The 13,260-nt window shown below is 35.1% G+C and overlaps 1 protein-coding gene across 1 annotated transcript in view; it reads right to left on the bottom strand.

The window, feature by feature from the left end:
• EEA1 (early endosome antigen 1) overlaps positions 1 to 13,260 on the bottom strand; it is a 128,744-nt gene that overhangs the window by 48,654 nt on the left and 66,830 nt on the right. The window contains exons 10-11 of the mRNA XM_065887448.1: positions 11,494 to 11,610; positions 2,503 to 2,841 (exon numbers count right to left, since the gene is read on the bottom strand). Of these exons, the coding sequence (XP_065743520.1) occupies positions 2,503 to 2,841; positions 11,494 to 11,610 (456 nt within the window). The remainder of the gene's footprint in view (positions 1 to 2,502; positions 2,842 to 11,493; positions 11,611 to 13,260) is intronic.

The raw sequence follows: 13,260 nt of genomic DNA, 5'->3' as shown, positions 1-13,260 counted from the left end.
TGGTCCAGAAAAGCTTTATTGAGGAAACAATACCTGAGCAAGCCTTATGAAGAACTGAAATCAAGAACACTCTAAGAAAAAAACATGGGCAAAGGACCTAAGGCAGGAAAGTGCTTTGAAGTGTTGGGTGTTTGAGGAACTGAAAGGAGATCAGTATGGCTGCTTCACATGTTGAAAACAGACATAGTGTGGACCATACTACACACAAGTGCTTACATGACCAAGTAAGATATTTGGATTCAATTCAAAGTGTAAGCAAAGCCGCTGAGGTTGTCAAGCAGAGGAATAAAGTGATATCCTTCACATTTTAAAACAAGGCCTCTGGCTTCCACACGGAGAATAGACTAAGGAGGTCTCTAGAAAAAGGAAACGTAAAAAGGCTAACAGTAGCCCAGGTGAGCAATGGCAGCAGCTGAGATTAAGGGTGGTAGCAGTATAGATGAAGAGAAGTGGACAGATTTGAGTCATGCTTTGAAGGTAGAATCCAGACAGCATGCTGAAGAGAAGAAGATAAATGGTATCACTTCAAGGTCTTCAGTACAACCTCTTTATTTTGTACAGAATTGTGACTAAACCAAATAATTAGGTACATTCAAGTCTTTGAATAAAAATATTGAGTAGGTTCTCAAAAATTCCTGATGCCCCTCAACCCACTGACAACCAAATGAAACCCAAATTCCTCAGCCTGCTATTCAAAAGCCTGCATAATAAACTTCCAAATGCTCTTTGGATTCAAAATAGTCCACTACTATTACACATACCCTATCCTCAGAGCAAATGCGTGTCCCTCCCTGGTTCTTGTAATACTTCCCTGCCTCTAGTTTACTTTTCTGCCTGGAAGACCATCCTGCCTTCAAACTGCTACTTGTCAAAACCCATCCAATATTCACAATTTCAAGCACCATCTCTCACACAAAGCTTTTTTTGATTACATTTACAGGACAAAATAATTATACAATATGAAGTACTATGGGGCAGGGGGGAGAAAACAGGAGAGGAACTCTTCCAAATTCCCATGGTATATGAGATCATTTTATTTTAATTCTCACATTCATTGGTATAGGATAGTACTTGCCTCATCCTCAATGAGATTTACATAATCATTTAGGGTAGGTACTGTTTCCTTTTTCATTTCTGTATCTCCTAATAAACAAGGCATAGTGTCTTTCAGAAACCATAAATGCCCCATTTGTTCATTTGAACTGAAAGGCAAATATCTAAGTTATATTTAAGTTATTCATTGATATCCCCAAGCCTCTGTTTCCTTCGATTATGAATGCCTGCATTTGTTCATTCACTTACTTACTAAAACATCTGCTGATTAATAAGCAAAATGCCAGGTAGTTGGGATAAAAAATGAATAAGACATGGTCTCTGCACCTGAAGAGTTCAGAGTCTAGTGAAGAAAGATACATAAGTTATGATAATATACTATATTGTGATAAGTAAAACAATCAAGATATGTAAATGCTTCGGCTTCCCTGGTGGCGCAGTGGTTGAGAGTCCGCCTGCCGCTGCAGGGGACACGGGTTCGTGCCCCGGTCCGGGAAGATCCCACATGCCGCGGAGTGGCTGGGCCCGTGAGCCATGGCCGCTGAGCCTGCGCGTCTGGAGCCTGTGCTCCACAACGGGAGAGGTCACAACAGTGAGAGGCCCGTGTACCGCAAAAAAAAAAAAAAAAGATATGTAAATGCTTAAGCCATCTCTGGAGCGGGTGGTGGTGAGAAGTGGCAATATGCAGAAAAAGATTTCTGGAAACGGGACAAGTGGAGTAAGTTGTATTTATCAGGGAGAAGAGAAATAGGAAGAGTATCTCAGGCTAAGAAGACAGAGGACTGATGCCACAAAGCCAAGTATCACTGCCCTATAAATGAAAATAGTTGAAAATTATCAAAACAAGAAAGTGGCTGAGGACTTTAATCTCCCCCAAATTTCCATTTTTCTACCAACTTTAATGTTACCTATAAGAAATAATTAGAATAGAGAATTCAAAAATTAAGTTAATGGCAAAGTCAAAACTTCCATGAAACTTCTGAGAGATATTATTTACCTATAAAAAATAGTTGTTAGGACTAATTTGTTTTCTTCTTTTAAAATATCTAATTTTTATACTATTGGTTTAACAGTAATTATATTTTTAAAATTTAGTAATAAGAAAAGAAAAAAGATAAGAATTTTTAAATAAAATGATCAACAATTTGAATTATTATAATAGCTAATACCTGCTGAGTACCTACCATGTACCAGGTACCATTCTAAGCAATTTATATGTATTAATTCATAAACACTTCACAATTATACTATATGATAGATACTATCATTTTAAGGGAAATTGAAATTAACAGAAATGAGATCTGACTCAATACTATAGGTTGTGAAAATTAAGAGTTTTTTTTTAATGACAACTTTTTAAATGAACTATATTATGATCAAACAACCATCAAACACACTAAGAAGAAACCATAGGGGGAATTACAATAAATAAAAGTTAACAGCTCTTACTTGATTAATTTCACTTTGGAGTAGTAATCCATGCTGTTCCTTTTCTTCTCTCTGTTGTTGTAGCTGTTTAAACTCTGCCTTAAGATGCTGGTACTTGGTCTCCACTTCTGATAATTCTTCTTTGAGCTTTTGAGTAGCCTCTCCCTTTTCACCTAGCTCTGCCTGTATTCTCTGCAGTGAGGTTTCAGATGCAGATAACCTTGACTGAAGCTGTTGACAATCTAGGTCTTTTTGATGAAGGCTTGCTTGTATATTCTTTTTACTCATACATTCTTCATTATGTTTCTCCTCTAACTGAGTGTAGTCCAGTTCTTTCTTCTGAAACTTTTCAGTCAAGTTCTGAAATAACAATTTAACAATTTTTTTCCTTTCCTAATATTTTTAGTTATTCTAATTATTCAAATAATCTTTAGAGCAATATCATTTCTTACTAAATGTTTTAGTAAATATTATAATATAAACAGTGAAAATATTTTTTTTTTTTTTTTTTTTTTTTGCTGTACGCGGGCCTCCCACTGTTGTGGCCTCTCCCGTTGCGGAGCACAGGCTCCGGACGCGCAGGCTCAGCGGCCATGGCTCACGGGCCCAGCCGCTCCGTGGCATGTGGGATCTTCCCCCACCGGGGCACGAACCCGTGTCCCCTTCATCGGCAAGCGGACTCTCAACAACTGCGCCACCAGGGAAGCCCTAAACAGTGAAAATATTTAATCGAGAAGAATTAAACTGTTATATACTAACTTATGGTTTTATTATTGGTCTACTTGACTAAGCTCTATTAATATAATTTAAGAATTACCAACAAAATTTTGACATAAAATGAAAACACTAAAATCTACTAACTAGATTCTTCAGGCTATGCAACATATTTATAATCTCCCATTTGAGTTAAAAATTGAAACTACCCCTCTATTATCAAAAATTACTTTAAGTAACAATATGGCAATTCTGATTTTTGGCTTTGCAATTTCATAACTGGTAAGAGCTTTAGCAATAACAATACCATTTACTGCTCTAGTATGCCTGATTCTACTGATTCCTCATTTTTGCTCTTTTTTACAAACATCATTTTTAAGAGTCACAAGTTTAAGACTTACTCAAATTTCTTTCTAGGTGTGTAAAACAATGATCTTTTTTAAAAATATCACTTACCTGCCTTATATTTGTTATTTTACTCAATACTATCAAGTACAAAATATAAAAATGACACCTCCAATCAAAGATCTGGATCAACCAGCCTAATCAAATGTTAAAGCCTGGGCTCAGTGGAGTTTTTACTACTAATATTGAACATTTTTAGTCAAGATATTTACACACAAGATATGGATCAGAATTTTGACTCAACTCTGTAAGAAAGATAGCCAGGAAAAGAAGCCACTATAAGCACCTGATGAATCAATCATGGACATTTATTATACTCATTTTTATATACAGTGTGCTAGAAGGGGATACTACAGAAATAGTGGAGGGGAAACAAAACTTCTGGCCTTTAAACAGACTATAATCTAAATGAAACATTTAAAAACTTTTTTCTAAGTTAAAACATAATGCACAAACAGATTAATACAAAAGCTGTGTTAAATTTCTCAAGTGCACTATTTTTTTTTAAATGAAAAGAGCAAAGTCAGGTGGGGCTAACTAGTAAGTTAAAATCACCTGAAAACAAAGTTTGAACTTGGTAAAGTAGTGAGAGGAGTTAAGGACAAGGTATATATACATGACTCATGCCATCTGCTCTATACAAAAAGACACAAAGGAACAGACAAACAAGTTGCAAGAGGGGACACAGGGGAGTAATAAATTTAGATAATAGAGTGGGAAAGGCAGCAGTAATGGTTCTTAAACACATGTCTGAGAAAAAGTTCATTAATGTAAATTACCAAGTAGAAATATACTATAGAAAAAGCAGTGTCAAAAAGATATAAGTATATGTCAGAAAGACAAAATGGGAGACAAAGTAAAAAGAGCACCCAGAAGTTTTCAGCAAAATTAGCAATTAGTTGTGTCTTGACTGACCAACAGACACAGAACAAAAGAGGTAGAGCCAAAAGACTGGAGAAAAAAATAACAATTTTGAGTCAAACTACTTGTTAGGAAAGTTCTCTTTTTATAAACACTTTTTTGTCTTACTCGTTAGTAACTCCACATCTTTCTTGACTTGATTTCATACTTTTTCTTTTAAGAAAATAATATTTATTTTAGAATTCATAAGCTAAATTAAGTCTATTCATTGATTATAAATGCCTTGCATCTTTTCAAAGAAAATTCTAAGTTACTAAATTTTATGAATGCAACCATGCTCACAAATACTTGGGTGGGATATAATTTTAAAACATGCTACAAAAATTAAGTCTAGTAGTGAGGTAGTGAGCCTTCCTCATAGGCTTACTCATAAAGTGCCCAAGTAATCCTACTAGTTCTATACATAAAGGATCCCTCAGACAGCTTTACTCTTTAAGAAGCAAAAATACATTACAACCATTCACTTTAAAATTCACTTATCCTAAAAAAATTAATCAAAATCTTCCTGCTTTATTGCACAGATGAGATAATTAAATTTTATTTAAAAGAACCTAAACCACTTTATTTTTAAATAACCTAATCCACTCACATTATATATTTTTTATATGCAAAAGGTTTACTATATCTAGTATCACAAACTTTTTATCCTTATTATGGTCTTCTCATGGAATCTGAAGCAGAAAGTCTAGTGAATACATGGTTTTTGAAGACTGATTTTTTTTAAGTACAGTAGAATCCATTAAAGAAAACAGTAATTGCACTTTCACTTCTCCATATTAATCCTTACAACAAAAGATGAGATAGACATTATCATCCCCATTCTGTGGATGAAGAAGCTAAAGCAGAAAGAACCTGATATGACTTGGCCAGGTAGCAGAGTCACATATGATGATTCTAAGTCCAATAAAGTTTTCACAACACAATTCAGACACTCCGTGAGTCAATTCAGGCTTCCCAAAGCATACACTATTCAAGTTTAAATTATAAAATGAATGTTAAGCTTAACTCATAACATAATTATCATTTGAGTAAGCAAAATTCTTTCCTTCCGAATGTCCAGTCCTCTTTTGACTTCCTCACCAATTGTTCTTTCAACATATTTCCTTACAGAGACAATTTCCCTGTATTAGACTCTGTTATTCACTTGTTACTAGCCCAGGCAATGAGAAGAAATGCAAAAAGAATGGCATTTTTTATTGCTTGATAGCTTACAAAGTGGTTTCAAGGATCTCATCTCGTTTGTTCCTCAAAACAGCTTTGTGAGAAAGAACAAACTGAACTACTTGTACCTCTCCAACATCTTATATTTTGTGCTCTTACATGTCCCCATGCCTTCTGTATCTAGCTCTCAAAATGAACTGCCATTAACCCCTCTGCCATGTGACATGCTCCTAAGCATCCTTAAAGACTAAGCTAAAGGGACTTCCCTAGGGGCGCAGTGGTTAAGAATCCGCCTGCCAATGCAGGGGACATAGGTTCAATCCCTGGTCCAGGAAGCTCCCACATGCTGCGGAGCAGCTACGCCCGCGCCCGAGCGCCACAACTACTGAGATTGCACGCCAAGAGCCCGTGCCCCGCAATGAGAAGCCACCTCAATGAGAAGCCCGCGCACCGCAACGAAGAGCAGACCCCGCACACCACAACTAGAGAAAGCCCGCACACAGCAACAACGACCCAACACAGCCAAAAATTAATTAATTTAAAAAAAAAAAAAACAAAAAACAAGACTAAGCTAAAAAGTTATGTCTTCAACAAGAGTCTTTCCTGATTTACTAGGCAATAAGTTAGGAAAACATCCACCTTGGTCTTGACTCAACTCTGTATCACAAAACTTACAGTAAATAAAAACACTAACAACGAACATTCACTGAGGTGCTTACTCTAAGCCAGGCAGTGGTCTAAGCACTTCAACATCTATTACTTTTTTTAATACTCATATCAATCCTAAGAGGCAAATAAGTATAACAGTACTTCTTAGCAGAAGAGGAAAGAGACTTTGAGAGGCTCTGGGTTACAGCCAGTCAGTTACAAAGCTGGCATTTAAACATGCCTTTCACCACTGTACTATGCTGTTCATCTCAATATACCACTTTGCAATACAGTGGTAATACACAGAAATACAACTACTTGCCGTATCTGGCTTCTGCTTTGGCCTATGAACATCTTAATACTGAGACTGTGGGAAAGCGGAGAGCAATGAAGGATGGAAAATGGGTAAGAGGTGAGACCCAAAAAATAACTCAGTCTCTTACAATGACCTATATTGGTTATATTAGTAGCTTTAAATAAGCATATGATTTTGTTCAGAATTTATATGGAAATAGTTAATTAAATTGAGCTGCAGAATTCTGTTTAAATGTCAGCATATGATTCTTATTAGAAACTAAAAAGGAAATTTCTTCAAGATTCCTGGCTTGTTTTTAAGTTTTCAAAGCCAGTGATTAAAAAACACTGGTTTAATGCTGAAAATCTTGACATTAACAAAAAAGTAACTATTTTTTCAATTCATTATATTTTATAATGTTATCTATCCACCTTGATGCTGCCTATGACCCACAAAAGCTGCCCAAGGCATTTCATTAATAGCCTTCAAAAGACCAGGCACAAGGGCTTCCCTGGTGGCGCAGTGGTTGAGAATCTGCCTGCCAGTGCAGGGGACACGGGTTCGAGCCCTGATCTGGGAAGATCCCACATGCCACGGAGCAACTAGGCCCGTGAGCCACAATTACTGAGCCCGCGCGTCTGGAGCTTGTGCTCCGCAACGAGAGGCCGCAACAGTGAGAGGCCCACACACCGCAAGGAGGAGTGGTCCCCGCTCACCACAACTAGAGAAAGCCCACACATCGAAACGAAGATCCAACACGGCCAAAAATAACTAAATAAAATAAATAAATAAAATTAAAAAAAAAAAAGACCAGGCACAGAGATTTCCAAATTCATAACACTTGGATATCACCACTGTCAACAATCATGGTTTGCCAAGGACTTGGGTGAGGAGAGGTGGGGGAGCAAGGATAATAAAAAAAGGTAGATGCACATCTGTGCTTGCTCTAACCAGTGAAAAAAATCCTAAACAGGAAAACACTTCGAAAAAAATTTTGAAGTCTTACTTATGTAAAGATTATTAAGATTAGTAGAAAATACTATTATTCCCTAATCAAAAATATCCTAATTTTACCACACTAAACCGTCTTGAGTCCATGTATTATTCATAAAAAAAAAATAGTACTTCCTTTAATAGTGTGAATGTATATATGCATGTGTGAATATATATATATATACACACAATCTGTGCTTCATTATCCCTTATTAATAGTTTAATGCTTCAAAAATACAAAATAAATTACACTGATCATAAACATCCATTGTGTGTACACCTCTGGTAAATTTCCAAGAGGTAGAAGGTCAACTCTGAGCTCAAAGAAATTAAAAATCAAACTGAGGGACAAAGATAAAACTAGAGTATATGTGGAAGTTGTCTACATATAGCTTGACAGGAGGGAAAAAAATGGGGTAGGGAGACACAGAGGTTTTCATAAAACGTTAAAAAGATTAAATTTTAAAAACCAATCAGCACCAGGAGTATACGGAAAAATGGACAATGGTAAACTGGTATAATTACTCTGGGAAATAGTTTGGGATCATCTAGTAAATTTGATTATGTACATAGCCTATAACCCAGCAATTTCACATGAGACTACATAACAGAAATTCATACGCAAATGCATGAGATTTGTATGTGAATGTTCATAGCCGCAATATTTGAAATAGCAAGAAAAAAGAAAAACTGAAAAAATAGGAAGTATATTTGGGTCACTTCTGCTGCATACCAAATAATATAACTGTCATACAGAAGAACATTTATGTGATTGAATTATAAACTGAGCTAGTTGCTTTTTTCCATGAAAAACCATTTTTAAGAATGACAAACTATGACTATTCAGATTTGGGGAGGAAGAAAATCTGTCACTTCAAAGGACAGAACTGATAGTATTGGTTGCCAATGATAAAATTCAAGCTTCCAAATGAAGCTTAGAATTTTGGAAAACTTGTATCCACCACCATGACCTTGACACTTCCTCATACCTATAAAGTATTCTAAGATTGATGGTGATATTGACAAATGTGATTAGTTTGATATTGTACAATGAAATGTGTCAATATTTGGAAATAAAATCTGCATAACTCAGTGAACCAATATTTTCCACATGACTAATGCATAACGTTACAAAATCATGCACAGGAAAGACCCATGCAAAAGGCAAGACAGAGAAAAAAATTTTATTGTTACAAAGTACAAAAACTGCATTACTATGGTTTCAGATTCTACACTGTAATTAACTTTTGAGAAACTATACTTTTGTTTCAGTATAATATCAAATAAAAATAGCTACAATTATCTGAAAAGACTATTAAGATAGTCCTCCCTTTTCCAACTACACATCTGTGAGACTAAATTTTCTTCACACGCTTCAAACATATCACAACAGATTAAATGTAAAAGCAGATATGAGAATTAATTAAGTCATTAAAGCAAAGCCAACAAATTCACCATACCTCTGAGTAAAAATATTTAATAACTTCCTACTCCTCTACCACCAAAAAAGTAAAGACATGGGGAAAAAAAGTATTGATACCAATACCTGCCCTATCCCAAAACTAAATATTATCTGTTGCTCATCTTTAAAGAACCAAGGCGGAAAATATTAACATTACAGAATAAGAACAAAGTTGGAGGTCTCATACTTTCTGATTTCAAAACTTACTGAAACATACAGTAGTCAAAACAATGTGGTACTGGCATAAAGAAAGACATATAGACCAACAGAGGAAGACTAGAGAGCCCAGAAATAAACACTCATATACATGGTCAAATGATTTTCAACAAGGGATCTAGGACCATTCAATAGGAAAAGGACAGTCCTTTCAACAAATGGTGCTGGGAAAACAATTTCCATATGCAAAAGAATGAAACTGGACCCTTACCTTACACTATAAAAAAATTAATTCAAAATGAGTCAAAGACCTAAAACTATAAAACTATTAGAAGAAAAGCTTCATGACGCTGAACTTAGCAATGATTTCTTGGATATGGCACCAAAAGCATAGCAACAAAAATAATTGATAAACTGAATTCTCTCAAATTTAAAACTTCTGTGCGTCAAAGGTGTGATACTGTAAAATATACATTTGGTCCTGGTTCCCATTTCTGGAACCAGGCTCCTAAAACCCCAGGAATTCCCTATGTGATAAGAGCAATAAAGATATCCTTTGCTATTTCTAACAAGCCCCTTTCAACCACCTATGAGTTTGTGTTAATGAGGTGATTTTTTAGAAAGCCCTAAGGATGGGGGTTGGTTGCCAGGGGAACCAACCTTGAAGAAAGGGTTAGAACTTTCAGTCCCACCCTGACCTCCAGGGAGGGAAGAGGGGCTAAAGGTTGAATTAATCACCAGTGGTCAATGATTTAATCAATCATGTCTGTGTAGGAAGGAAAGGGTTTTGAGAAACTCTGAGCTGGTGAACACATGGAGAGCACCCAGAGAAAGCATGGAAGCTTCAAACCCTTTCACACATATCTCGCCCTATGCATCTCTTCCATCTCACTGTTCTTATGTTATGGTCATCTATAATAAGCCAGTAATCTAGTAAGTAAAATGTCTTCCCAAATTTTGTGAATTACTCTAGCAAATTAATCACACCGGAGGCAGGGGATTGGGAACCTCCCATTTATATAGCCAGTTGGTCAGAAGTACAAGTAACAAGCTGGACTTTCAATTGGTGTGTGAATTGGGATGTGTGGCGGAGGTGGGGTTGGGGTGCTCAGGCAGTCCTGCAGGACTGCACCCTTCCTCTGTGGAATCCGATGCTAGCTCCAGGTAAGCAGTTTAAGAACTGAGCTAAACTGTAGGACACCCAGCTGGTGTTGAGAACTGTTAATATACGGAACATCCTCACATCTGATGTCAGAAGTGAAGGTGTAGTACAGTATTGAGAGTAGAGACACACAGGAGTGTTTTTCCTTTATAAAAAGATACAATCAACAGAGTGAAAAGGCAACCTAAGAGGAAATATTTGCAAATCATATATCTGATAAGGGGTTAATATCAAAAACATATAAAGAATTCCTACAACTCAACACAAAAACACAAACAATCCAAAGAAAATTACATAGCCAACAAGCATATGAAAAGATGCTCAACCTCCTAATCATTAGGGAAATGCAAATCAACCATGAGGAGATACCACCTTAACACTCAAAAAAAAGACAAATAAAAATCACAGAAAATAACAAATGTTGGCAAGGATGTGAAGAAACTGTTGAATCCCTGTGCACCGTTGATGGGAATTTAAAAGGATACAGCCACTATGGAAAACAGTATGGTGATTTCTTCAAAAAACTGAACATAGAATTACCAGTACAATCCAGCAATTCCAATTCTGGGTATCTACCCCCCCAAAAATGAAAGCAGGATCACAAATAGATATTTGTATACCCATGTTGAAAGCAGCACTACTGACAATAGAACTAGCCAAAAGGAAGCAACAGATGATAGATAATACAATATATACATACAATGTAATATAACCTTAAAAAGGTAGGAACATGAATGAACCTTGAGGACATTATCCTGTGTGAAATAAGCCAAACACAACAAGACAAATACTGTATGATTACACTCATATGAGTTACTTAGAACAGTAAATTCATAGATATAGAAAGTAGAAGGGGTTTGGGGCAGGGGAGACAGTGAATGGGGAGTTGTTTAATGAGTGTTGAGTTTTAGTTTTTCAAGATGAAAAGACTTCTGAAATTAGTTGCATAACAATGTGAATGTAAATAACACTTAGAAAAAAACCACACAGAACAAGTCATACTGTACTGTGCCAATATGTAAATAACATACACAAGATTAAAGTTTAAGATCTATAAAATCAATTCACCATTATATGTAGTTTTTAAATTCTTACCTGATTTTTTTGTGTTAATTCATTAACTGAACTTTTAAGTTTTTGTAGTTCCTGCACATACACAGCAACTTCCTGGGGGCCTTTGGCAAGTTCACTCCTCAGCTGGTCTATTGTGGCCTAAAAGGAAAAAAAGAAAATTAGAGTAAACTAAAATGAAAAAGGAAATGAAAGCATCCAAAGGTTTTCAGATTACATACATTTTTGTCATCGTTGTTGAACTGAAATAACTCAGAAATTTCAACCTGATTCTTTATCTTACCAGCTCTACATCTTTTCTGGCTGAAAATTAATTTTTAAAATTTATCCAAAATATACAACTTCATTTATTTAATAATACATGAAATGAAAAGCTGACATCCTATTTTATGTGTCTGAAGTAAGCACCAAACTGCAAACTTGAATTTACTGGCTTTAAATTCTATACTTTAATCCTCCTGAATTTAAAAAGGATATGCAAGTTATGTCTATATTTTCTCCCAGTTTCTGTGCACAGCCTTTTTTTTACTTCAAAATCATGTTAAATGCAACAACCAACATAGAAATACCTTTGAAAGTGGTGATTCATCTTTTGGACTGTAATGAAAAGTATTTGTCCAAAGAAGTTATCAAACAGAAGCTATATATAGTTTCATTAACCTGGATCACTCTATGACCATGAATAATAGCTGGGTATGAATTTGCTTTAATGCATTTAATATTGTTTAAATGAAAATTAATGTCTATTATGAAAACAATGGTTTAATCATTTAATAAATAAGGTAAGAGAAATAAGCAAAGAGCCTAGAAATACAAGCTTCCTATACATGAAAGCTTCAACCACTAGAGAGAGACTAAGTACTGCCTTTTAAGTATGGTTTCCTGCAAGTGATATTAACAGGAGAACTTTTTCATTTCTAATACTGCTTACTGGCTTTACTTTTTACATTCTTAACATTACAATTATTTTCATTGCCTATATTCTTCATCAGTAAATAAACTATAATATGAATACAATAAATTTCTTAATTTTTTAAAATGAACACATCGGCAATTACCTATACCATACATTACAAGTGAGTACTTTCATCTTCAAGGAAAAAATCTTAGAAGGCTACTAATTTATTGTGACAATAATGCCAAGTGATCTTTTGCTACTTCTTTTGGAAAGCCTTCCAGAATGTGTGGCCCTTTTTTTTGTTAAAGGATTCTCATTATAATAAAACCAAATCCACTGTGGATGAAGGGATAAGGATAATGGATGAAGGTATAAAGTTTTAGAAACAAACTAGTAAACAAGGTAACTGAACTGAATGATTAAGCACTTGGGCTTATTTTAATAACCATAAATTAATGAAACTAGTTTTTTGAGTGCTTTCCAAACTGGTTTAAAGTCAATAAAAAGAGGTTTCAAAAATGTTTTGGGGAATGACAGCATGTCTGAGATGTTTATGACCTGATTTTTTAAAGAAAACATGTATATAAAATATACTTCAAAGAAAATATTTAAATATTCATGTATTTTTAACTGTGTTCAAGTAAAAAGTGTATCCTAAACACTTTCTGTCTTGAACTGGTCATGTAACGTTGAAATGGATATAAGTATTGGAAGTTTATTTCAATTTGCTATGTCTAACAACTTTGAACCTCAGAATCACTTTCCATCAGCAATATTATGGATGTTAATAAAAATATTAGGAACAATCCAGCTACTTTAAATTAGTATGTTTTAATCACGTAGTACAAATGCCTACTTATCACACAGGAAAATAAATTGTCATATTTAAATCC

Source organism: Phocoena phocoena, chromosome 11 (genome assembly GCF_963924675.1).
Source record: "Phocoena phocoena chromosome 11, mPhoPho1.1, whole genome shotgun sequence".
In the NCBI taxonomy this organism is placed as follows: Eukaryota; Metazoa; Chordata; class Mammalia; order Artiodactyla; family Phocoenidae; genus Phocoena; species Phocoena phocoena.
This window is presented reverse-complemented; position numbering and strand designations above follow the sequence as displayed.